Source organism: Carassius carassius, chromosome 3 (genome assembly GCF_963082965.1).
Source record: "Carassius carassius chromosome 3, fCarCar2.1, whole genome shotgun sequence".
NCBI lineage: Eukaryota > Metazoa > Chordata > Actinopteri > Cypriniformes > Cyprinidae > Carassius > Carassius carassius.
The window spans coordinates 33,657,558-33,684,059 of record NC_081757.1 but is presented as its reverse complement, the minus strand read 5'-3'; the positions used below and the strand labels follow the sequence as shown (position 1 = coordinate 33,684,059).

Below are 26,502 nucleotides of genomic sequence, written 5' to 3'. Positions count from 1 at the left end.
TCCAGAGAAACAAATGTTAATGATAAATCCCCTATGATGTTTGTACTGGCTACTGTATACAGGCCACCTGGGCACCATACAGACTTTATTAAAGAGTTTGGTGATTTTACATCGGAGTTAGTTCTGGCTGCAGATAAAGTTTTAATAGTTGGTGATTTTAATATCTGTGTTGATAATGAAAAAGATGCATTAGGATCAGCATTTATAGACATTCTGTACTATATTGGGGTTAGACAACACATCTCAGGACCTACTCATTGTCGAAATCATACTCTATATTTAATACTATCACATGGAATTAATGTTGATGGTGTTGAAATTATGCAGCAAAGTGATGATATCTCAGATCATTATTTAGTTTTGTGCAAACTTCATATAGCCAAAATTGTAAAATCTACTTCTTACAAGTATGGTAGAACCATCACTTCTACCACAAAAGACTTACCACTTTGTAAGTTATCTTCCTGATGATTCCTTAGCATATCCAAAACCTCAAAACAACTTGATGTAACAAAAACTATGGACTCTATCTTTTCTAGCATTTTAAATACAGTTGCTCCTTTACGCTTAAGAAAGGTTAAGGAAAACAGTCTGACACCATAGTATAATGAGTATACTCGCACCCTAAAGAGAACATCCCAAAAAAAAAGAACCGCAGCTGGAGGAAAACAAAACTAGAGGTATTTCATATTGCTTGGCAGGAAAGTAACCTATCCTACAGAAAAGCATTAAAAACTGCTAGATCTGATTACTTTTCTTCTCTTTTAGAAGAAAACAAACATAACCACAGGTATTTATTTAATACAGTGGCTAAATTAACGAAAAATAAAGCCTCAACAAGTGTTGACATTTCCCAAAATCACATCAGTAATGACTTTATGAACTACATTACTTCTCAAATCGATACTATTAGAGATAACATTGTAACCATTCAGCCGTCAGCTAAAGTATCGCAGACAGTGCACTATAGATCCCCTGAGGAACAGTTCCACTCATTCTCCACTATAGGAGAGGAAGAATTGTATAAACTTGTTAAATCATCTAAACCAACAACATGTATGTTAGACCCTATTCCATCTAAGCTCCTAAAAGAGGTGCTTCCAGAAGTCATAGATCCTCTTCTGGCTATTATTAATTCCTCATTGTCATTAGGATATGTCCCCAAAACCTTCAAACTGGCTGTTTTTAAGCCTCTCATTAAAAAAACTTGACCCCAAAGAACTAGTTAATTATAGACTGATCTCGAATCTCCCTTTTCTGTCCAAGATACTAGAAAAGGTAGGTTCCTCACAATTATATGCCTTTTTAGAGAAAAATGGTTTTAGGATTTAGACCATATCATAGTACTGATTCTGCTCTCCTTAGAGTTACAAATGACCTGCTCTTATCATCTGATCATGGTTGTATCTATCTATTAGTGTTATCAGATCTTAATGCTGCGTTCGTCACTATTGACCACAACATTCTTTTGCATACACTAGAACACTTTGTTGGCATTAATGGAAGTGCATTAGCATGGTTTAAATCGTACTTATATGACCGCCATCAATTTGTAGCAGTGATTGAGGAGGTATCATATCGATCACAAGTGCAGTATGGAGTACCTCAAGGCTCTGTAATAGGGCCGCTACTCTTCACACTTTACATGTTACCCTTGGGAGATATCATCAGGAAACATGGTGTCACCTTTCACTGTTATGCTGATGATACTCAGCTCTATATTTCTTCACGGCCCGGTGAGACACACCAATTTGAAAAACTAATGGAATGCATAGTCGATATAAAAAACTGGATGACGAGTAATTTCTTACTGCTAAATTCCTAAAAAAAACAGAGGTGTTAATTATAGGATCTAAAAACTCTGCATGTAATAACCTAGAACACTGTCTAAGACTTGATGGCTGCTCTGTCAATTTTTCGTAATCAGTTAGAAACCTTGGTGTGCTATTTGATAGCAATCTTTCCTTAGAAAGCCTCGTTTCTAGAGTTTGTAAAACTGCATTTTTCCATCTCAAAAACATCTAAATTACGGCCTATGCTCTCAATGCAGAAATGTTAATACATGCATTTATGACCTCAAGGTTAGATTATTGTAATGCTTTATTGGGTGGTTGTTCTGCACGCTTAGTAAACAAACTACAGCTAGTCCAAAATGCAGCAGCAAGAGTTCTTACTAGAACCAGGAAGTATGACCATATTAGCCCGGTCCTGTCAACACTGCACTGGCTCCCTATTAAACATCGTATAGATTTTAAAATATTGCTTATTACTTATAAAACCCTGAATGGTTTAGCACCTCAGTATTTGAATGAGCTCCTTTTACATTATAATTATCCACGTCTGCTGCGTTCTCAAAACTCAGGCAATTTGATAATACCTTGAATATCAAAATCAACTGCGGGCGGCAAATCCTTTTCCTATTTGGCGCCTAAACTCTGGAATAACCTACCTAACATTGTTCGGGAGGCAGACAAACTCTTGCAGTTTAAATCTAGATTAAAGTCCCATCTTTTTAACCTGGCTTACACATAACACACTAATATGCTTCTAATATCCAAATCCGGATTTTTAGGCTGCATTAATTAGGTAAACCGGAACCGGTAACACTTCCAATAATACCCAATGTACTTTCTACATCATTAGAAGAATGGCATCTACGCCAAAATTAATCTGTTTCTCTCTTATTCCGAGGTCACCGTAGCCACCAGATCCAGTCTGTATCCAGATCAGAGGGTCACTGCAGTCACCCGGATCCAGTACGTATCCAGACCAGATGGTGGATCGGCACCTAAAAAGGACCTCTACAGCCCTGAAAGACAGCGGAGTCCAGGACAACTGGAGCCCCAGATACAGATCCCCTGTAAAGACCTTGTCTCAGATGATCACCAGGACAAGACCACAGGAAACAGATGATTCTTCTGCACAATCTGACTTTGCTACAGCCTGGAATTGAACTGCTGGTTTTGTCTGATCAGAGGAGAACTGACCCCCGACTGAGCCTGGTTTCTCCCAAGGTTTTTTTCTCCATTCTGTCAGCCGATTGAGTTTTGGTTCCTTGCCGCTGTCGCCTCTGGCTTGCTTAGTTGGGGTCACTTCATTTACAGCGATATCATTGACTTGATTGCAAATTAATGCACAGACACTATTTAACTGAACAGAGATGACATCACTGAATTCAATGATGAACAGCCTTTAACTGTCATTTTGCATTATTGACACACTGTTTTCCTAATGAATGTTGTTCAGTTGCTTTGACGCAATGTATTTTGTTTAAAACGCTATATAAATAAAGGTGACTTGACTTGACATGGGTAGACTTGATCTGATTATTTGTAAACAGTCAAAGGACATGAAACACTGAAGTACAAGAAGCACTGGTGGAAGATGTCAGGGAATTGCAATCATGTAAACAGAGACTAACTGTGCTAATATTATCTGAATTTTATTTTTATTTAATTTTCTGTACAAAAATAGCAGAAAAAGTGTTTAAAAGGTGTTTAAAATATATCACTAGACAAACCGGATTTGAGTCATATCAATTTAAATATGTAGTAACACTATAGCTTAAAAAAAAGTGTTCAGAAGACAAACAAAGCTTTTACGGGTTTCGAACGACATGAGGGTAATGGGATTAATGATAAAATTTTCATTTTGGGGTAGAGTATCCCTTTATTAAAATTAATTAATAAAAAATATTAATATTAATAATATAATAAATAATATTTAATATTATTATTAATAATAAATAATATTTTTTATTAATAATAATAAATAATATTTTTTATTAATAATAAAAAATATTTTTTATTTAATAACATAGTATTAATAATTATAATTATATAATTAAAATAAATATAATTTCACAGTCTACAGTGCAGAAATTATGTCATATGAGTAGCAATTTCACAATATCACAGTCCACTCTGCCCTATCATTTATTTATGTCATAGTTAATAATGTTATTCTCTTTTCAATTTGTATATAAGTTTAGGCTGACCTTCTCTCCAGTGTCACCTTTTGGCCCCTCCTCTCCCATGTCTCCCTGTCAGAACAACAAATGATTCAAAAGCATGTAAAACAAAACACCACAGAAAAAATACAGTATATCAGAAACATTTTACCTTTTCACCCCGTTCACCTCTGTCTCCCTGTAGGAAACAAAATTAAGCAGTGTTAATTATTAAAAGGTTATAAACTCAAGCATCAAGGTATACTAAAGCGCACATCTTGGTCAGATTACTTCTTGAGTTAAATTCATTTTCAATTAAGATATGAGACTCATGTTACAGATGCCCATTTTACATGACATCTGATGTAATGACCAGGGAATGCATACATGAAAAAAAAAAAAAAAAAACTTACTCCCAGACATACGCAGGCCTAATACATACACTGAAATCACAACAAATCTTCTAGAGTTCAGTGTCTCACTTTTTGTATAAGGAATAACTGATCAACTGGGCAGTTGATTTATTGAAAGATGGTGATGTGACCACATGCAGAGTTGAGTCAATTATTCAATTTATACCATGGTTACCACACAGAGTAATTGTTCAGATGTTTTATTTCAAGAATATTCATCCTGTTTTTGTCCATGAAACACCCATGTGTAGAACTACTTAATGCATCTCACATCCAAAGACTCTTTTGCAAATTCCAAAATTATATTTTAGAGCTAATAATTGAGGCCTGTCAATGGTATGCACACCATTGCAATAGGGGCTGCTGTGGCCTAATGGTTAGAGAGCCGGTCTAGCTACCAGAAGGTCTAAGTCTACTAAGGTCTACTAAAAATGGCACTACTTTTTAGCTGTTTGTTCTGACTCAGGTCGCTGTTCTCAAAACAGTTAACGGTGAGCTCAGTGGTCAGAAAATTTCATAGAAATTACAAATCATGTTAATTTTTTAAATTTTTTTGACAAAAATCATAAACATTTATGTACTATTTGTCCATAATAGTAATGTTATTAAAAACATTAATAACCATGTAACAAAACTCTGACATTGTCGTTCTATCAAATGAACAATGGTGTATTTTTGATTAGACCTAAACTGAAAACTAAGTAACTAACTGTTAAGCAAACTGTTAAACAACTAACAGTTAACTAACTGTTAAGCAAACACACAACACAGGAAATGCAGTTTTCCTAATAATTTATACATATATCACAACTGTCTTTGGGTAATAATAAAAGGGAAAGTATGTAAACACCAAGCACATATATGCAATAATAATAATAATAATAGTAAAAATATACACTGAACAAAATTGTAAATGCAACACTTGTTTTTGCTCACATTTTTGATGAGCTGTACTCAAAGATGTACAAAAAAAGCAATTTTTCTCTCAAATATTGTTCACAAATCTGTCTAAATCTGTGTTAGTGAGCACTTCTCCTTTGCCGAGATAATCCATCCACCTCACAGGTGTGGCATACCAAGATAATGATTAGACTGCATGATTATTGCATGGGTGTGCCTTAGGCTGGCCACAATTGAATTAAAAGTGATAGCCTGAATGCACTGTAAGTCGCTTTGGATAAAAGCATCTGCTAAATGCATACATTTAATTTAATTTTTTTTTTTTTTAATTCCTTTAATAAAACAACATGCATTTTTGTTATTCGTTACCTGTCCTTTATTTTGACAGATAACTTCTTGGGAAAAAGACATTTGTGTGTACACTGATTAAGAAATTGTTGCATATTTAGTAAAACGTGAGGCACTGTATAATTTCGTTCCCATTATTTAGGCCTAATTAGCCTAAAACTGTCGGGTCTCGGGGCTAATCACCTGTCTTTTTGGTGTGTGTGTGGGTGTGTGTGTGTTGGGATGGTTTGACAGCTCACCGCATCTGCCTGTTTGTGTTTTTCCCGCCTCCCTTGTTTCCCCGTTGTTAACCTTAATTGCTCGCCACCTGTTCTCTATGTCCTTCTAATTTTTCCCCTTTATTATTCCCTGTGTTTCTCTGTCTATTGTCAGACTGTTGTTATTCGTACCAATAGCTCCGATCATCTAGCAGCTCTTTGTACTCACCTTGTCGTGTCTTGTCCTCAGGCTCCAGTGTGTTTAGCTGATTTCTCTGCCCTTGTTCTTACAACCCCAGAGCTCCTAGTAGCTTCCAGCTGTCATCCCTCCAGTTCAGCTGTTATACGTACTTCTGTGGAACATTTCTCATCTGCGTTGACTCATCTGCTGCTCATCCTGTCACTGCGAGTTAAGCCTGTGAAACGTGACTCATCTGTTGTTCATCCTGTCACTGCGAGTTAAACCTGTGAAACGTGACTCATCTGCTACTCATCCTGTCACTGCGAGTTAACCTGTGAAACGTGACTCATCTTCTCTGTCTCCGCTGTGTGAATAAAGCCTTGAGTTTACCCACATCTGAATCCAGCCTGCTTTCTCCTGACAGAACAGTCTGACCAGATTATGGATTCAGCGGGATCTGATCCGCTTCGCTCGGCTCTCGTTCAACAGGGAGTGTTGATAGGGCAGCATGCCACCCAGCTCAACACCACCGCGCTGGATGTGGACGTTCCCAGTGCCCGAGTCTCCGAACTCCTCACACAGGTGGACAATCTTCAGCGAGAGGCAACGAGCCGGGGGCCCGTTCCTCACACCGGTATGTCACACGAGTCCGAGCCCCATGCCAACAACCCGCCGGTCTACGATGGCGATCCTAACGCCTGTCAAGCGTTTCTCTCCCAATGCTCGCTGGTGTTTTCTCTGAAGCCCCGGCGTTACGCAAATGAGGAGACCAAGGTGGCTTACGTCCTTACACTCCTCTCGGGCCGTGCCCGCGAATGGGGAATCGCCGTATGGAGATCGCGGACTTCCTGTTGTGCCACCTTCGCGGATTTCAGTCAAGAGATGGCCAAATTGTTTGATCGCTCTGCTCAGGTGGACGAGGCGGCGGCCCAGTTATCACGACTGTCTCAGGGGAGGAGCTCCGTCACTGATTATGCCATCCAGTTCCAGACTTTAGCTGCGGCATGCGGCTGGAATGAGAGCGCGCTGCGCGCTCGTTTTCTTGAAGGTTTGGATTTCGCCATTTCTGATGAACTCGCGGCCATAGAGCTCCCGCGGGAATTGGATCAACTCCTTAATCTCGCGCTCCGTATTGAGGGTCGTCTCAGCCGGCACCGCAAACAACGGCAAACACCTGCCACCTAGAGTCCTCTTCAGCCATTTCAACCAGCCGACAGCCCTCGGAGGAGGAGCCCTTGCAGTTGTGTCATCTACGGCTTACACCACGGCAGAAGCAGGAGCGTCTGTCGTCGGGGGCGTGTCTATACTGCGGCAAGGGAGGCCACTTCGCCCTTCAGTGCCCGTTAAAGGGCCAGGGTCCACCAGTGAGGCGAAGAGTCCTGGTGGGCACGGTTCTCAGCTCAAGCTCTACTGCAACACGCACTCAACTGCCGTTCCAACTCTCCTTCCAGAGTCATTCACACACTGGACTCGCCCTTGTGGACTCAGGGGCTGAGGGGAACTTCCTTGATGCTGCCTCTGCTCAATGTTGGAGAATACCGCTTCTTCCTTTGGTTAGTCCCGTATCAGCATGGTCATTAGCTGGCCGTCCCCTTACCACAATCACCCACGTCACTCCCAAGATAGTTCTTCAGATTGCTGGCAGCCATCATGAGCAGATTGAACTTTTTATTATTGATTCCCCTAAGGCTCCTTTAGTTCTGGGACACCCATGGTTGCACAAGCACAATCCCCACATTGATTGGGTCGGTAATTCTGTTTTAGCCTGGAGTCAGTCTTGTCACGTGTCATGTTTGGGTGCTGTTTTTCGTCCTGTCTCTGTGTCTTGTGTTCCTCAGGAGGATCCCTCTGACCTGACTGGTGTTCTGGCGGAGTACCATGATCTTCGGGCGGTCTTCATTAAGGCCCGGGCCACCTCGCTACCTCCGCATCGCCCCTACGACTGTGCCATTGATCTCCTCCCGGGCTCTTCTCCGCCTAAGGGTCGTTTATATTCCTATTCAGGTCCTGAAAGAGAGGCCATGGACAAGTACATACGTGAGTCACTTCAGGCTGGGCTCATCCCCCATTCCTCCTCTCCCGCTGGTGCAGGGTTTTTCTTTGTTCAGAAGAAGGACGGCTCCCTGCGCCCCTGTATTGATTACAGAGGTTTGAATGACATTAATATCAAGAACAGGTACCCCCTACCTTTAATGTCTTCTGCTTTTGAATTATTGCAGGGAGCTCGGGTCTTCACCAAGTTAGACCTGCGCAACACCTACTACTTGGTGCGCATTCGGGAGGGGAATGAGTGGAAGACGGCATTTAACACCCCTACGGGACACTACGAGTACTTGGTTCTTCCGTTTGGTCTTACCAATGCTCCAGCCGTTTTCCAGGGACTCGTCAACAGCGTGTTGGGTGACATGATTAATCAATTTGTCTTTGTGTATTTGGATGATATTTTGATTTTCTCCTCTTCTCTCCAATTACACACCCAGCATGTCAGACGGGTTCTCCAGCGGTTACTAGAGAACCAGTTGTTTGTCAAGGCGGAGAAGTGCGAATTCCACGCTGAGTCAGTTACGTTCCTTGGCCACATTATTTCTACGGAGGGGATCAAGCCTGATCCTGCTAAGAGTGAAGCTGTTGCCCAGTGGCCGGTCCCTGACTCCCGGAAGGCTCTGCAGCGTTTCCTGGGTTTTGCCAACTTCTACCAGCGATACAACCGGAATTTTGGTCAGATCGCTGCACCGCTGACAGCCTTAACCTCCAGTAAGGTGTCCTTCAGGTGGAACCGGGAAGCGCAGGTAGCCTTTGACATTTTAAAGTCCCGTTTTGTCTCTGCACCTGTTCTGATGGTTCCAGATCCGGGGGCCCAGTTCATTGTCGAGGTTGATGCTTCGTACATTGGGGTTGGCGCAGTTCTATCTCAGCGTTCCCTCCATGATGGGAAGGTTCATCCTTGTGCATTCTTCTCTCGTCGTCTCAGCCCTGCAGAACGTTACTATGACATCGGCAACAGAGAGCTGCTGGCGGTACGATTGGCCTTGGGTGAGTGGCGTCATTGGTTGGAGGGGTCAGCGCAGCCCTTCTTGGTCTGGACGGATCACAAGAACCTAGAATACATCCGTTCGGCCAAGAGGCTGAGCTCGCGTCAGGCCCGCTGGGCGCTCTTCTTTGCCAGATTCAACTTCACCCTCTCGTACCGGCTGGGATCTAAGAACACCAAGCCCGATGCCCTCTCTCGCCTGTTCGGTGCTCCGGGGGGGGAGTTTGCGGCCGAGGCCATCCTTCCTGAGGGGGTGGTGGTCGGGGCTCTTTCGTGGGGTATCGAGCAGCGAGTTGAGTAGGCCGGTCGAGGGGTGCAGGTGCCGGGAGAGTGCCCAGCGGGCAGGTTACTGGGGCCGGCTGCGCTGCGCTCTGAGGTCCTTGAGTGGGGTCACTCATCCAGGTTAGTCTGCCATCCAGGTATTTGGAGAACGTTGTCTGCCATCCGACAGCGGTTTTGGTGGCCTACTATGGCCGCAGATGTTAGACAGTTTGTGTTGGCCTGCCCCATATGTGCCCAGAGTAAGCCTGTCAATCGCCCTCCTGATGGTCTACTGCATCTTCTCCCTATCCCTTCCAGTCCTTGGTCACACATTGCCCTTGATTTCGTCTCTGGGCTTCCTCCGTCGAAGGGAAACACTGTAGTTCTCACAATCCGAGTTCCTGGTGTCAGCAGCTCTCCTGGGCAGAATACGCTCATAACACCCTTCCTGCGGCCGCGTCAGGTATGTCCCCTTTTGAGTGTGCTGTTGGTTATAATCCACCTCTGTTCCCATCACAGGAACCCGACGCAGCGGTTCCATCCGCCCTGGCTTTCGTCCAGCGCTGCTGTCGCACCTGGGAGAAAATCAGGAGGATTTTGGTCCAAACCTCTGGCAGAACCAAGGCTGCAGCTGATCGTCGCCGGTCCTCTCCTCCTGCCTATGTGTGTGCTCAACGGGTTTGGCTCTCTACCAAGGATCTGCCTCTCCGGGCGCCTTCTCGTAAGCTGGCACCCAGATTAATTGGGCCATTCCGCATCACCAAGGTGGTTAGTTAGGTGGCGATCAGGCTCAAGCTCCCTCCTACTCTTGGTCGGGTTCACCCGGTGTTTCATGTTTCCAGGGTCAAGCCTGTGTTCTCTTCCCCCCTTAATCCTGCTTGCAGTCGACCCACCCCCCCCACCCCCTCGTCTTGTGGATGGATCTCCTACCTATACGGTTAAGAGATTACTCGATGAGCGGCGCCGCGGCAGGGGGTTTCAGTATCTTGTGGACTGGGAGGGGTATGGTCCAGAGGAGAGGTGTTGGGTGCCGTCCCGGGACATTCCGGACCGCTCGTTGATTGAGGACTTCCGGCGACATCGAGGTAGGCCCCCTTCCTAGAGCGCCAGGTGACGCTCCTGGGAGGGGGGGGACTGTCGGGTCTCGGGGCTAATCACCTGTCTTTTTGGTGTGTGTGTGTTGGGATGGTTTGACAGCTCACCGCGTCTGCCTGTTTGTGTTTTCCCCGCCTCCCTTGTTTCCCCGTTGTTAACCTTAATTGCTCACCACCTGTTCTCTATGCCCTTCTAATGTTTCCCCTTTATTATTCCCTGTATTTCTCTGTCTATTGTCAGACTGTTGTTATTCGTACCAATAGCTCCGATCATCTAGCAGCTCTTTGTCCTCACCTTGTCGTGTCTTGTCCTCAGGCTCCAGTGTGTTTAGCTGATTTCTCTGCCCTTGTTCTTACAAGCCCTGAGCTCCTAGTAGCTTCCAGCTGTCATCCCTCCGGTTCAGCTGTTATACGTACTTCTGTGGAACATTTCTCATCTGCGTTGACTCATCTGCTGCTCATCCTGTCACTGCGAGTTAAGCCTGTGAAACGTGACTCATCTGCTGTTCATCCTGTCACTGCGAGTTAAACCTGTGAAACGTGACTCATCTGCTACTCATCCTGTCACTGCGAGTTAACCTGTGAAACGTGACTCATCTTCTCTGTCTCCGCTGTGTGAATAAAGCCTTGAGTTTACCCGCATCTGAATCCAGCCTGCTTTCTCCTGACAAAAACAAGAAATTAATAAATTAAACCTGCATGATTTAGCTAAGTCTTTTAAACTCTTTTTAAACTCTTTTAAACTTAAATGGATGGATTAATAACACGTCCTCACGATTAAACCCAAGTTTAATCAACTAAATGCACACGATGTAAAAAAGAGCTTTATTAATTGACAACTTAAGTGATTTTAAAGGGAGCCCTCTTTACTTGCTCTTAGGGCTGGGCGATAGCATATGACCTAAAAAAATCCCCGTTTTTTTCAGAAAAAAATCTAATTTATGATTTAAATCGATTTTAAAATCAATATTCAAATGACAAATACATTTTTCAAAACAAGTTTTAATATAGTTCTTTATCATTCATTTACCTCAAGTTTATAACTGAGACAAGATGATTAAAAAAAATTATTACCTTAATGCTGGAAAGACCTTTATTTTATTTTATTATTATTTATTTTTGTTAATACTAGCCCATCATACATCTAACCATCCACTCGGCGTTAAGAGCTGTTCAGATTAAAACTGGCAGCTCCGCAGTGAGTCCGTGTCATGGACGGAGGACAGAGCAAGTATAAATATATTTTCTAGTCTATATTTCCATCTCGTTATGCCGCTGCTTTAGTTTTTTTTTTTTTTCTTATATAACATATTTGTAAATAGAGCAGTCACTGTCTGCATACACTTGATGCGAGAGTTGTGCCACGCCCCTCTGTACTAAAAGTGTGTCTAAACTTGATGACATCACACTACATTATTAAATCATCTGAACACAGTGTCAGTACATTTCGTCATAAACAGAACGAACATCCGTTTACTGATGGAGATAGTGTCCAGTGTATCCATCACTGGGTTCTGTTGTCTTTTGTCAGATCGCGCCACTCTTATCCGTTGTAGAACGGGCGTGCGTTTTTTAATGGGTTATGTTACAGCCCTGCTTGTTTTTAATGTTTTTATTAAATATCGGTATTGACTGCATGGTCATATCATCTTATTATTTACTGCCATGCGACCTACAAAAGTAAAGCTTGGCGAGCCAAGCAATGAGCATTGCTGCAGGTTGCTTTTTGGCGGATATGCTGTGATTGTGCTGCCGCGGTCATCTTCATTTCGTCGGGTGAAACATCTCTCTCACTCGGCAGCAGAGGATGTGAGCGGAGTGGAGAGGCAACAACTTTCCTCCGTGCTCAGAGCATTTAATAATCACTCCGCTCCGCGCTCACTGATACCAGAAACACCGCTCCTACTTCACTATGAGACTTAACATTTCAAACATACTGAAATACTTATGTTCATAACATAGCCTGTAAAAAAAATAACAGGAGAGTTTCAAAGTGGCTTATATTGTGTTTAAACTTTATTCCCTATCATATGCCAAACTAATAACATTGTAAGCATTAAATCTATAATTGCTGCTTTCTGCAGTGCAAATTTTGTTTGTGATGAAAATAACAGTACATTTTCATCAGTTATTTTATCTAAACAGATCAATGAATTTCTTCAAGATTTCAAAATCATTCAAAATTATATACTGGTAATGTAGTAGCAATGTAAGATTGTCAGGGAAACACACGGATTCAATTTGCTGGTACAACTCAAATTTGTTTCAAGTCTCAAGCATCACTCGGCTGAGGCCGAGATTAGGGGAACGATAAGGGGAACAGTCACACGAGCCTCCAGCCCCTCCACCGGGCAAGGTAATCGATGAGGACCAGCGCACACATTCCCAGTGTCAGAGCAGACGCAACGTCTGATGGAGTACAGCACAAAGGGTCCAAGCGTCGGTACTGACACAACGTCAGAGCTGATAGTCTCTTGTAGGGCACTGAGTATTCTGGCGATATCAGGGCAGGAGCTAGGGAACAGAAGACTGCTGAAACAAGAGGCTGAGAGCAAGCAGCAGAGAAGGTGAACTGAAATCATGAAACTGTACTTGAAATCTAAGAAAACACAGCAAGACACGACAAGACTAACTATAGGTCACAAACGGTAGCTGATTACACCACGACGGTCGGACACCAGACTACACACGAGGGGAACTTAAAAAGAGGGAGAGTTAAGGAATAAACAAGTCACAGGTGTGACAGCAGCTGAGGTAGTAATTGGGATAACGATGGGGAGGGAGTGTCAAAGACAACGAGCACATGGTGAACTGTCAAACACAACAAAAACCTGCTAATCAGACCGAAGTCATGACAAAGATTACATTTGTTTGAATGCATTGAATTGTGGGTGAATGTGCTGTATCTGTTTAAATCATGCTTTCACCTGAAAATAATCAGTAAAAGGAACAGACAAACTCCTTGAGGACTAGCCTTTAACATCCCGCTTGACTATTGCACTCATTATAATGTAGCAAGATTTAAGGGAGAGTGCAATTGGCAAGCTCTATTGGCATGCTGTCTGCAGGACTAGTGCTGTTTCCCATGAATTGAATGTTCATTTATCTACTATAATCTGTCTCCAAAGGCTTTTCAGAGAATTTGGCAGTACATCCAACCGGTAGGGTGACCACCTGCAAATAAGGCCAAGGGGGGACAAGGGGACAATGTTTCTGAGGGACAATGTGGGACACTGCCTTGCACGGCGGTGCCCCCACCCCATGGGCAAGACTCACTGATAATGGTTTACCCATTTCTAGCACATACCACCTTACATGGTATATTAATAATGCCCTATTCCCCTAAACATGTGTAATTGATGTATGATGTATGCTCATGACAGAATTTACAGATGTACTTCCACTTACGATTTACTTTAGCTATTTTATTTATTTTTCATTACAATTTATTCACTTTAAATAAATTATAATATAAAATTATAGGATTAAAATGAATTGTAGTTGCTCAACACCACAGGAACAGTTAAAAAAAAAAGTCTAAACTCACAACTCCAGAGGTCACGGAACGAGAAGGGGGAGAAAGGATGGTGAACTTGCATGTTAGTAAAGGCAGGCGCATGAAAAAAAAAAAACAGTTTGAAACAGGACACACCTTCTCTTTTTTAATTGATGATGGCGGTGCCTCACTTTCTCAATTTTTCGAATCGTAAAGCGTGCATCTAAAAGTTCCTTTCAAGTGTGTCTGGTATGCACGTGCGTGCGCTGTCATGACAACAACGAAAAAGTTGACAACAACCTAGTCAGCAGTTCAACTGAGGGGTGGGTGTGGCAACAGTAGCGTGCTGAACTGTCAAATAATGTTCGTTTGGCTGCCTGGGATTCGAAGATATAGAGCGACCAACTTTTTTTGAGCAAGCATTGATTATGCGTGACACAGTCTCAATTTGACACAGTTTGCATAATGAAAGAATTTCTTTAAAAACTGTCAGAAACCATCTCAGGGATGCTCATCTCCACTCCACGGGTCCTCGACCTGACTGCAGTTCATCGTTGTAACTGACTTGAGTGGGGAAATGCTCCCATTCAATTGCATCTGTCACTTTGTAGAGGTGTTCTCTTCATGGATGAATCCCGGTTTTCACTGTTCAGGACAGATGTACAGGGCAGAAAACATGTATGGTGTCGTGTGGATGAGCGATTTGCTGATGTCAGCGTTGTGGATCGCGAGTGGCCCATGGTGGTGTTGGGGTTATGGTATGGTCAGGCGTATGTTATGGACAACGAACACAGGTCCATTTTACTGATGGCATTTTGAATGCACAGAGATATCATGACGAGATCCTGAGGTCCATTGTTGAGCCATCCATCCACGACCATCACCTTATGTTGCAGCATGATAATGCACGGCCCCATGTTGCAAGGATCTGTACACAATTCCAGGAAGCTGAAAACTTCCTAGTTCTTGCATGGCCAGCATACTTACCGGACATGTCACCCATTGAGCATGTTTGGAATTCTCTGGCTCGGCATATACGAAAGCGTGTTCCAGTTCCTGCCAACATCCAGCAACTTCGCACATCCATTGAAGAGGAGTGGACCAATATTCCACAGGCCACAATCAACAACCTGATCAACTCTATGCGAAGGAGATGTGTTGCCCTACCTGAGGCAAATGGTGGTCCCACCAGATACTGACTGGTTTTCAGACCCCCCAAATATTTTAATATGTATTTCCCACTGCATATCACTGTACAGGAGTTGCAACATAACTGTTATTTTTATTATTTTTATGTTTTGTAAAAATTATTTAAACTTCTTCATTGGGTTAAATTCCTAATTTGCTTGTCAGTAATAAACCTTTTTAAATGCAACATTTAAAAAAAAAAACTTTGATAATGTCTAAATGTACATTTAAAAAAAGCAAAACCTAAAAATAAGCAGTTATGACCAGCAATATTGTTTTGAGTAACAAGAGTAGAGCTAAATACATGTATTTATTAAACATCAATAAGTCCATCTAGTGGATAAACAGTTGCATTACATATGAATTATGAATTATCTTTCTGGCCACTAAATGCCTCTAATTTGCTTCTTTGCACTGGAATTTAAAAACATTTTCTCTATTTTAACCCTAAATACTACACTTATTGTAATATAAACAATATGCATATTAGAAAATGTTATATTTTAAATGGTCATTCATGGATCATAATTATTGCGCATATTATTTAGTACCATAATCTCTTTCAATTAACTAAACAGAACTGAGCTAAAATGTAGTACAGTTATTTTATTGGTTAAAAGTTACAATTAAGGTGTTTGGTCACATTTGACTGCCAAGGAGTATGAGAACTAGTGATGGGTCGTCCTTGAACGATGAGTTCATTTTGAAGCCGGAAAGAGAATTGATTAGTTAATCTCATGAGTCTTTCGGGTTCGAGTCGTTCCTTAATCACTGAGCTTCTCATCTGAGCTTTCATATACAGTATATACATATATATATATATATATATACAGTAGGTGGATGTGACGAGTGGGGCGGGGCCGAGGGACATGGGAGCGAGGCCGGTGGAGTGATTGGAGATGAGCTACACCTGTTCGACCCGCAGGTCTCGAGGCCCACGGAGGAGATGGAAGGATATAAAACTGGAGCGACGACAGTGACGGACAAGAGAAGACCAGGCCTGGGCTTTTAGTTGTGTTTTGGCACCGGGCGGCGGAGGGGTGTCGTGCCGTCCGCCGAGGGCCGTCCAGTGCCACTGCCAGGCACCGCGGAGGAGATCCCCCAGCCGGTGGAGGGCAGAGCAGCAGTGCGTCTGGGAACCGGAATTTTTTTTTTTTTTCTCCTCTCTCCCCTCTCTCGTCTCTGTCGCTCCTCCTTCCATCTCCTTTTCTCTCGCCTCGCCTGTCCTACCCCCAGGTTCCCGCAGGTCCCCGTGAGCGGTCCCCCCCGGAGGGAGGGGGGGGGAGGAGTAGAGCGCAGTCTCAGGAGTACCCCCCGGCCTGCGAGGGGCGATGGGGGTATGTGACGAGTGGGGCGGGGCCGAGGGTCATGGGAGCCGGTCTCGAGGCCCACGGAGGAGATGGAAGGATATAAAACTGGAGCGACGACAGTGACGGACGAGAGAGGACCAGGCCTGGGCTTTTAGTTGTGTTTTGGTTTCATTTTATGTGCACCAGTCGTCCGTGAGGGGCTGGTGCGCTCTTTTGTGTTTATTTTGTAATTAAAGTCTTTGTTTGATTGTCCGCCGGTTCCCGTCTCCTTCTTCCCGATGACTAGGAAGTCTTTAATGCATTACAGTGGACAACCAGAATGGGTAAGGACAGGGCCGTGGTGTTAACTGCAAGTCAGTCGCATGTTAAAATAATTCGCAAAACTGCCACCAGGTGGCGCAAAGGGACAGATTGCAAACTGAATGTAATTGAAAAATGTTTGTTTGTAAATGGAGATGAAAGGACGAAGTAAAACATCAATAACATTATAAAATAACATTGTAACATCCTTAGAAACCATTAGAAAATTTACAGTGAGTTAATTTCAAAACGTGGGATAGTCTTAGGATACAGTCTACGCATCAAAAATGAAAATAAAGACCTTTACACAAAGGCTCTTACTGCATGCTATTGTTATTAAATAGTTATCACGTAATAGGCCTATATGTATAAATATATGGATTAAAAGCTAAATGATTTCATTTCGGTTCATTCTTTGTAAAAAAAAAAAAAAAAAAAATCTTCAGGCTCCATATGCATATGCAATCGTGAGGAGTGAAATGAGAACGGTCCAGCATTTATTAACTCTGTTATTATTCTTGATTTTTCAAGAACTGCTAACAGTTTGCATTTTCGAATTATGCCTTTACTGTGTGACCAAAAATGTAGTATTTTCTGTTTGAGCTGATTGATCGCGCTGGTGCCTCATGCGCACATATTCAGTTGAAACAGCAACCGTTCACAGTGCCATCCGGCGCGAGCAGCTGTCCACTGGCAGATTTTTGCTAATTATGATTTTTTTTTGTCGATACTAAAACACATGTGAACTACAAAGCCTATTTTACCTAATGAATAATAGTTAAGCTTCAAATGGGCAACTATCACGAATATAGAAACGTTTGGATTTGTCCCAAATGAGAGAGCCCAACCTTAACTTATGTTTCGCTTCAAATTATTATTCATGTATTTTTTGTTTGTTTATAGCTAAGCCTATATTATTATATACTGCAATTATATTTATCCATTAGACTTATATATATTAAATTTTTGTTCTGCTCTGATAAATTTGTTAAATTTAAAGGATTAATTGGAAAGTGAAGGGATCTAAAATATCCTGTTGGTACATTAGCCTATAACATTATTAGGCCTGTTATAATTATTTCTGAATGTAATAAAATGCAACTTATATTTTGTCCCTCTCACAAACATTATTTTTTTTTAGTGTTAAAAAAAATACAGGCAGCAAACGAAAATAGGCCGATAAGAGTCTCACGTTAACGCAGCACGTTAACCACCACTAATATATATATATATATATATATATATATATATATATATATATATATACTAGATTCACCGGATAAAAAAGAAAAGGAAGAAACCGGATAAAAACATACACAAAACTTGTAAATAGTTAACAACAAACTATTTACAAGTTTTGTGTATGTTTTTATCCGGTTTCTTCCTCTTTTTGTCATTGCATCTGAAAAGGAGTTTGTGCATGCACATTCACTCCACACGCTCTGGCGCTGAACCTGCCTCCCATGTTGCTCAGCTGTGGACGATTTCAAAATGTTTGATATAAAGGTTGCTGTCCCATTTTATACAGGAATTGTTCATTTAAAAAATCAAATTATATTCTTAGTTTTATGCTAACATGCAATCAAGGTCTTGGGATAAGATACAAGTTAATTTAGGCTATTTAACATACATTGTGACATGTTACCGTTTCAACTTATAAACTTCTTGAGATTTTAAAGTCAGTTTAATAGTATGTTATTATTCAATTTGAATCTAGTATATATATATATATATATATATATATATATATATATATATATATATATATATATATATATATTAGTGGTGGGCCATTATCGGCATTAACGTGCAGCGTTAACGTGAGACTCTTATCGGCCGACAAAAAAAAAATAAATATCGCCGTTAATCTATTCTCAAAGTTGGGATGGGAGCTGGATCTTTACTAGGCGAGCTATGATGACATTCACCTTGATATTTTAGCGCGGATGTATACCTAGCCGAATCTGTAGGGGGTGAGAACGAGTCTTTAAACCTGTGTGTATGCCTACTGTGAAATTACCACATCAAACGTGACGTGGATGCAGCTAAGATGCCGCCGGGTTTGCTGCAGGGAAATTTTAAAAGAAGCTTCCCAATGGAAACCTCGACAAGACGCACGCATGTTTCACACATAATCCGTCTGCAGTGCGTATGCAGTTCCTGTGCGTTTCGTATGTGGTGCAGAAGCAGCACGGACTCATACTCAATGTGCTTTCACACAGGTTTGCAGTCCGCTACTTGGTACATGAACTATCGCTGCACTGCTGCAGACGCAACGCTCCTGGAATGCACTGACGGACCGCAACCGCGTGAACGCTGGAATCCGTTAACATGGGTGCGTAAAAAAATACAAAACGCATACGCACTGCAGACGGATTATGTGTGAAACAGGCGTAAGGTTGTTTGCACCTTGTGCAATGTGTAATTCGTTTATAGCTTTCTCAAGCACTTTGTGATGCATTTTGGAAACAGGAGATGAGCCCCTGGTCTAATGCACCACCTGTCTTGAGAAACCCGTTCTCAAAGACTTATTAGTCATTATTTTATTTGGGTAGCACACATATTCTGAATGCCTTCGGCAGAATTCAAATGAGCCATTTTAATCTAGATTAATCTAGATTAATTCCAAGATTACAGTGAGATTAATCTAGATAAAAAAAATGTATCTATGCCCACCACTAATATATATATATATATATATATATATATATATATATATATATATATATATAAATATATATTAGTGGTGGGCATAGATTCATTTTTTTTATTTAGATTAATATATATATATATATATATATATTAGTGGTGGGCATAGAATTTTTTTTTTAATCTAGATTGTATATATATAAAGGTTTTAATTGCTTAAATTATTTCTATGAATTAAGAAATACGTTATCATGACTTTCTTCATTTCATTTTTTAATGAGCCGTATTCGTTTTCTATTTCAGAAACCAAGCACACACTTTTTTCTTTCTTAAATCTATTATTCACTCACATATCTCCTACAACGGAGGGAATATATAATTATTAATTTTTTTTTTTTTTGAGAAAGGTGCCACTGTCAGAGGAGTCAAAATATAATTACACCATTAGAGTTGCCAATTAACTTCAGACATGGAAAATCATTTTTCTTTTATTAATTATTTATAATGTTTATTCTTGTAGGAAAAAAGTTTTTAAGAAAATAAGGTACAGAATAAGGGATGATCCAAATATTTGTAATGATAATATATTTGTAATAATATAGGCCTATATCTGCCTGCAGTTAAAAAGTTTTAAAAAAAGTCATATTTGTTTTGCTTCACTCATTTATGTAGGCTACAATTATACTAAATAAATAAATAATGTCATAAAAAAATAATAAAATAAAAATAAATAATGGTAAATTTTACCATTATAGAATTGAGGTAGTAATTTAGGAGGTGAAAATACTGTGAAATTACAAATGGCATGGGATTTTAAAGCATAACAACTGTAGGTCTATGAAACGTTAGTCAATAAAGCATTTTTTTAAACAATGGCACTTATTGTTTTAAACTAAAATTTTATTTCAACCATATTGCCTGTGAATAAATTAAATGCATACTTTGAAATGAAAGAACACTTAGAGAGTGTAGGATGCTTCTGGTGTCTTTTGTACTTCAATATAATGAGCTCCAAGTTTAAGAATAGCCTATACACTAGTTTTTCTCTCTATTTAACAGTATTAACTTACAATGAAATAAGTCTTCCTTCAGGTAGACTGAATATTTTCCTGCATTGCTAAATGTTGGGCTTATGATCAATAAGTTGTTTTTGCCTCAAACTGATTTTGTCAAATCAAACTGCGGACGGTGAACCTGGGTCGCTGTGAAGTGGGAGCAGCTGCCGGAGGATTCCGCTTGGTCTTACAGCCATCCTCAAATGCCTACGTTTACAAATTACAAATAATTTTCCCCAAAATAATAAGTATAATCGATAATTTGTTATTATTATGTTATTATTATGGTCTGGTGAAAATAATAATATGGGTTGTGAGAAAAAATGAATAAAAAGTGTACGGCTGCTGTGAGTGCAGACATGTTTCAATTCGGTAGCATGAAAACACACTGTTCCTCGCGGCCAAAAAACAGACCGAATTCAGTTCAGCTGGAGGAGGTTTTTTTTTTAAGGTAGTTCTGTATAATTGTGGGGGTTGAAATAAATGTGTGAATCTCTTGGTCTTTCAAATGGACAGAGTCTTATGAGGGTTTCAAACTTGCAGAGCAGGTTTTAGGCAAAGTAGGACAAGTAATTTTGGTTTTAGGACAACTTTGAAGAAAGGTTTTGATTCACTTCAAATGTTGACTACTGTACAGAGCAATATAGCTTATTAGTTATTATAACTTAATTTCAGAGGAAGCTGCCTTAACTCAAAAAAAAAAAAAAAAAAATTGCGTTCATTTTATTTGCTGCGTCCATACAATATTTTTAGAGTGTGAAATATAAATTCTCACAGAATGTAGCCTATTCATTACCAATTTATTGGACCATCTTTTTATGTTTTTTTTTAATCCCAAAATGGAGTCGAGACATCAGTAAAGTATCCGTCTAGGAACGTGTTTTATAGTCAATTTTAGATTTGAGAAATACACATGCGTTACAGATGTGACAAAAAATAAATAAATAAATAAATAAATAAATAAAACGTTTTTGGAGACATTATATTTTGTAGACTTTCTGTGATTTACAATGCACAAACCAGAAGCAACAATATCTGCAGAGAAGGGTTGGCCAAAATCAAAACATAATATATCAATTTTATTTAAATTTTCGTTTTTGTGTTTCAAAGGAAAAATCTTTGTTCAGGCATCTATCCATTATGGACCGTTTTGAAAGCAGAATTTATGCAAACGCGTATAAAATGCTTTAAAAACTTTAACAGAGATATCTAGAGTGTATTTAATAGGTCTGCCTCTTATGTAAGATTTTTCTAGTTACTAGTCGTTCATTTGTCATTATTCAACTAATCGCAGGTTTATATTAAATTTAAATCTATCAGTGCTTTAAGTGGGCCGGTACGCACCGGTACTCAGTACCGCCACTTCCAGATATAGCTCTTGAGCGTACCGCCACCTCTCCGTGCGCCCAGAACGTGCTTTTAGCGTACCGGTACACTCATTTGGACATCTGTTTTAATAGAGGTTTTAATCTTTTGCCTGCGCTGCCGCTTTTCAGAGCACCCTTCACAATGCAAACTTCCTCATTCGTCCCACCGAGAGTAGAGACTACATTACCCATACACCCTTAAATTTTACAAGTGAAAAGTGCATGCGTCGCTTTTGCCGCTGTAAGTAATAACTCAAAGTGGCCGGAGAGGATGAGTGAAACGCCACGCCCACACTCGGATCGGTAAAAATTCAAATACAGTGTAGTGATGTGTCGTTCTTGAACGATTCGTTCATTTTGAACGAATCTTTAATGTGACTCGGGAAGAACGAGTCGTCTCGGGGAGTGATTCGTTCAGTCGCGCATGCGCATTATTCTATAGGTTCTGTTCTAGTAGTAGTGATTCACCATACATGTCTATGGATTCACCTGTCAGTCAATGGAGTCTTGAGCCGGAAAGAGAATTGATTAGTTCATAGTTCGGGTCTATCGGGTTTTTGACTCGTTCCTTAATCACGTGACAGCCCCATACGCTAACCCAATGCAGTCTGAGCCGGAAAGAGAATTTATTAGTTCATAGTTCGGGTCTTTCGGGTTTTTGACTCGTTCCTTAATCACGTGACAGCCACATACGCTAAAACCAATGCAATATGAGCCGGAAAGAGAATTGATTAGTTCATAGTTCGGGTCTATCGGGTTTTTGACTCGTTCCTTAATCACGTGACAGCCACATACGCTAAAACCAATGCAATATGAGCCGGAAAGAGAATTGATTAGTTCATCTCATGAGTTCTTTCTGGTCGGGTCGAGTCATTCCTTAATCACGTGACAGCCCCATACGCTAAAACCATAGACAGTAAAAGAATGCAGTATTGAGTCGGAGAGAGAATTGATTAGTTAATCTTTCGGTTCTTCGGGTTGTTCGTTCTTTTGTCCCGTGATGTGACAACATTGGCTAGAGTAATTATTAAATCAGATTGTCTGTATAAACCATACTTTTGTAACATATGACACTTTATAAACATTAAAAAACACTGTGTACATACTTTTGAATTGTTGTTTATTGTTTATTTTTGTGCCATTAAAGCTTTGTAACAAAGAGGACAACTATTCCAAAATAAATCAAAATAATAAAAAAGTATAATAAAGATAAAACTAAAAGATAATAAAGCCACAGGGTCTAATAACCTTAACAAATGAACTTTAAAAGTACAATATAAAAAAAGAAAATAAAAGAAAAACTAAATATTGCACAGCAAGCTTTGCTTTTTTTATATAATAATTTAAAATGAATACATTTTAAAATAAATAACACTTTTGTGCCAAAATAAAAACTTTATATCAAGGAGTATAACTATTCCCCAAATAATTTTAAACCATTTAAATAAAAATAAATGAAAATGAAGAGATACTAAAGCTACAGAGCCTTATAACAATAACAAATTACCTTTAAAATCACAACAACAACAAAAATATTGCACAACAAGCTAGTCTTTTTCTAAATAAATAAAAATAAATAAGCTTTAAAATAAATAACACACTGTGGCTATATTTTTAGGACTTGCTTTAAGGCATGTTTGCATTAAAAAAAACAAGCTCCCTGACCTTGGATGGGCTGAGTCTGCAATGCAAAGTCTTGTCTTTGTGACTTCAGAAAGGCTTTTGTATACTGGTGAACATCTCCTCCACCAGGCCAGAGGGTCTGATGTGCGGGGTAAGAGTGGCTCTGCAAGGTAGGCCTGCACCTTTATAGCATCTGAGGTCTTAGAAGAGGTAGCAGAAGGCCTCAAGCTTGCTACCCTCTCGTCAAAGTCTTCCCAAAACATGGCCCCTGCACTGGCAGTAGCACCAGGATCTGAAGTATCCTCCTCACTCTGAGCTGGGTTAAAACTGTTAAAGCTGAAGTTATCATAACTCCTTTTTTGAGCAATCTTCTTATACATATATTACACCAATATGTCAAGTCTGCCTAGGAAAAGCAATTATTATACTAGCAAACTCAAAATTGGAGTAAAAATGAACAAACTAGTATAAATACTTTTTATTGTACGCTTGAATTATTATATTATTATATAGCCTAGTGTTTATTTACCGATAGACAGTCAAAAAGACAAATTAATCAATATTTTATTTATAACAGGGTTTTAATAACAAACCACAGATCCTCAACAAACAGTAACAAAAACACAGTGACAGAAATGTCAGAAATAGCGTATGGGTCTGTCACGTGATTAAGGAACGAGTCAAACTCGACCCGAGACCCGAAAGACTCATGAGATGAACTAATCAATTCTCTTTCCGGCTCAAGACTGCGTTAGTTTTGCGTATGTGGCTGTCACGTGTTTAGGGAACGAGTCAAACTCGACCCGAGACCCGAAAGACTCATGAGATGAACTAATCAATTCTCTTTCCGACTCAAGACTGCGTTAGTTTTGCGTATGTGGCTGTCACGTGATTAAGGAATGACTTAAACCCGAGGACTCTTGTCAGATAAGAGGTGAGGTGAGCTAATCACAGACTGAAGACCCAGGTAAAGAAGGATTTTTTTTTTTCTGTATCTTATAGCATTTTCGTTTTGTATTGTTTTTAGTGGGATCAACGTTTGTGTAAGTACTAGATGTGTTGGGGAAGTAACACATAACATTTTCATTACATTTTGCTAAAATGAACGAAATGAACGAAATGACTCGAAAAAAGATTCGTTCATTTTGCTGAACGAAACTCAAAAGTCCGAGTCAGTAAAATGATCAGTGAGCAACACTTAATATGCTCTCCTGGGTTCAGACTCTGAGTACTAAAACATCACGATCATTATCAGATGACTCGCTGGCTGACACCCCCCATATCGCTGCAGGTCAGACGCAAGCTAATGAAGTAATGCAGTAGCTCTTTCAGGTAGGGTGACCAGACGTCCCGAAAAATTCGCTACAGTCCCAAAATCTAAACTATTGTCCCGAATCCCGAATCTGGCCCTAATTGTCCCCGAAAATTATACTAAAGCAAAATCTTGAGTAGTTATTGTCTGATAAATCTTAAAAACTGTCTGCGGAGGTTGAGTCGTCCTGCAACCAGCCCCCGCCGGCTGCTCATTGGCTGCAGCATCTTTTTTCTAAGTTTTAAAGAAATACCTACAGTAGGCACGAATTTAGATATTCATTTATCTAATTAATCTATATGCACAAAGACAATACGACCTTTTTGTCCCCTTTTTGTTTTAAATCTTGATGAAGAGAGCGCAAGTTGCTGCAGCTGTGAGGAGGACAGTGATGCACGCGTACAGGAGTCATTGACAGTTCGCGGCACTGTGTACAAAAAATATGTTTAAGCTCATTAGCGTTACGCGTTACAGAAAGGTCTGTTTTACGCACTGTTACAACAGTCATTGTTTTTTTTTTTTTCTTTTTACAGTGACATTTCAGTTCATGATTTTAATGTTGTTGTTTCTTGTGGCAGACTAAAGAGTAATGACAGACGGTTGATCTTTGAATAAAAATGTGTTTAGTTAAGGTTTGCAATTCATTATCTTTTATTATAGGCCACGAAGTCTAATATCATAAGCCCCCCATCCCTTCACCCAATACCGCAGACACCCCCCTTACCACCCCCCCCCCTCCCGAATTTAAGGGTATTTTTTCAAAATCCTTTTGCACATTTCATTTATGTTCATATATATATATATATATATATATATATATATATATATATATATATATATATATATATATATATATATATATATATATATATTGGAGTACCGGCATCTCTTTTGGGCCACTTAAAGCACTGAAATCTATAATCCAGCCTTAATATATTCCACACTCAAGCACATGCATTAAGTTTGCATGTGCAATTTTGCAGCATAAGCATTAAGCTGACTCTGTCCACATGGACGCGCCTTTAAAGAGAAATGCAACCTTCACAGATTAATGCTTTTGTTTTGAATTAATTCGTTTTAAAGTAGACATTTCAAACTTTCATTAGACATATTTCTCATGTATGTGAGACACCCCAATTTTAAGTTATTTCATTATCAGGAAAAAATTCAATTGAATAATAATTCACATTTTGCATATTACAAAGTAAATCATTTTTACATGCAATTATCCAAAATAAACAAGATTTGTAATGAAGATACAATTTTTTTCTTTACTTAAATTATATGAAAGCAAGTAAAGAAGGCTCCCTTCAAAATCACTGAAGTTGTCAATTAATTAAATTCTTTTTTACATTGTGTGCATTTTGTTGATTATAATGAGAGAACTTGAGTAAACGTGAGGACGTATTATTAATTTGTCCATTCTTTAGAGTTTCAATGATTTAGCTAAATCGAGCAGGTTTAATACATTTTTTTCTTGTTTTAATTTGGCCTAAATAATGGGAGCAACCTCACGTTTTACTAAAATAAAGGAAATAATTTATAAAACACGCAACTATTTCTTAATCAGTGTACAGACAAATATCTTTTTCCCAAGAAGTTATCTGTCAAAATAAAGGACAGGTAAAGAATAACAAAGTAGTGCGTGACAAAAATGCATTCTGTTTTATTAAAGGAATCTTAAAAAATAAATTTAAATATAGGCCTAATATGTGAGAATATTGACATTTTGCATATTAATCCATGTAGCCTAGCTCACTAAAATAGGCTACCACTTTTAATGCTTCAATGCAAAGTAAACCACAATTTCTTTAGAATAATAAAACAC

At 39.8% G+C, this 26,502-nt stretch overlaps 1 protein-coding gene across 7 annotated transcripts in view; it reads right to left on the bottom strand.

The window, feature by feature from the left end:
• Positions 1-26,502, bottom strand: part of LOC132124973 (collagen alpha-1(XXV) chain) — a 712,477-nt gene that overhangs the window by 242,898 nt on the left and 443,077 nt on the right. For all 7 annotated transcript variants that reach the window (XR_009426824.1, XR_009426827.1, XM_059536150.1 and 4 more), the window contains 2 exons: positions 4,122-4,148; positions 3,998-4,042 (listed from right to left, as the gene is read on the bottom strand). Coding sequence is in view for 5 of the 7 variants with exons in the window: in XM_059536150.1 (XP_059392133.1) it covers positions 3,998-4,042; positions 4,122-4,148 (72 nt within the window). In the remaining 2 variants the exon portion in view is untranslated. The remainder of the gene's footprint in view (positions 1-3,997; positions 4,043-4,121; positions 4,149-26,502) is intronic.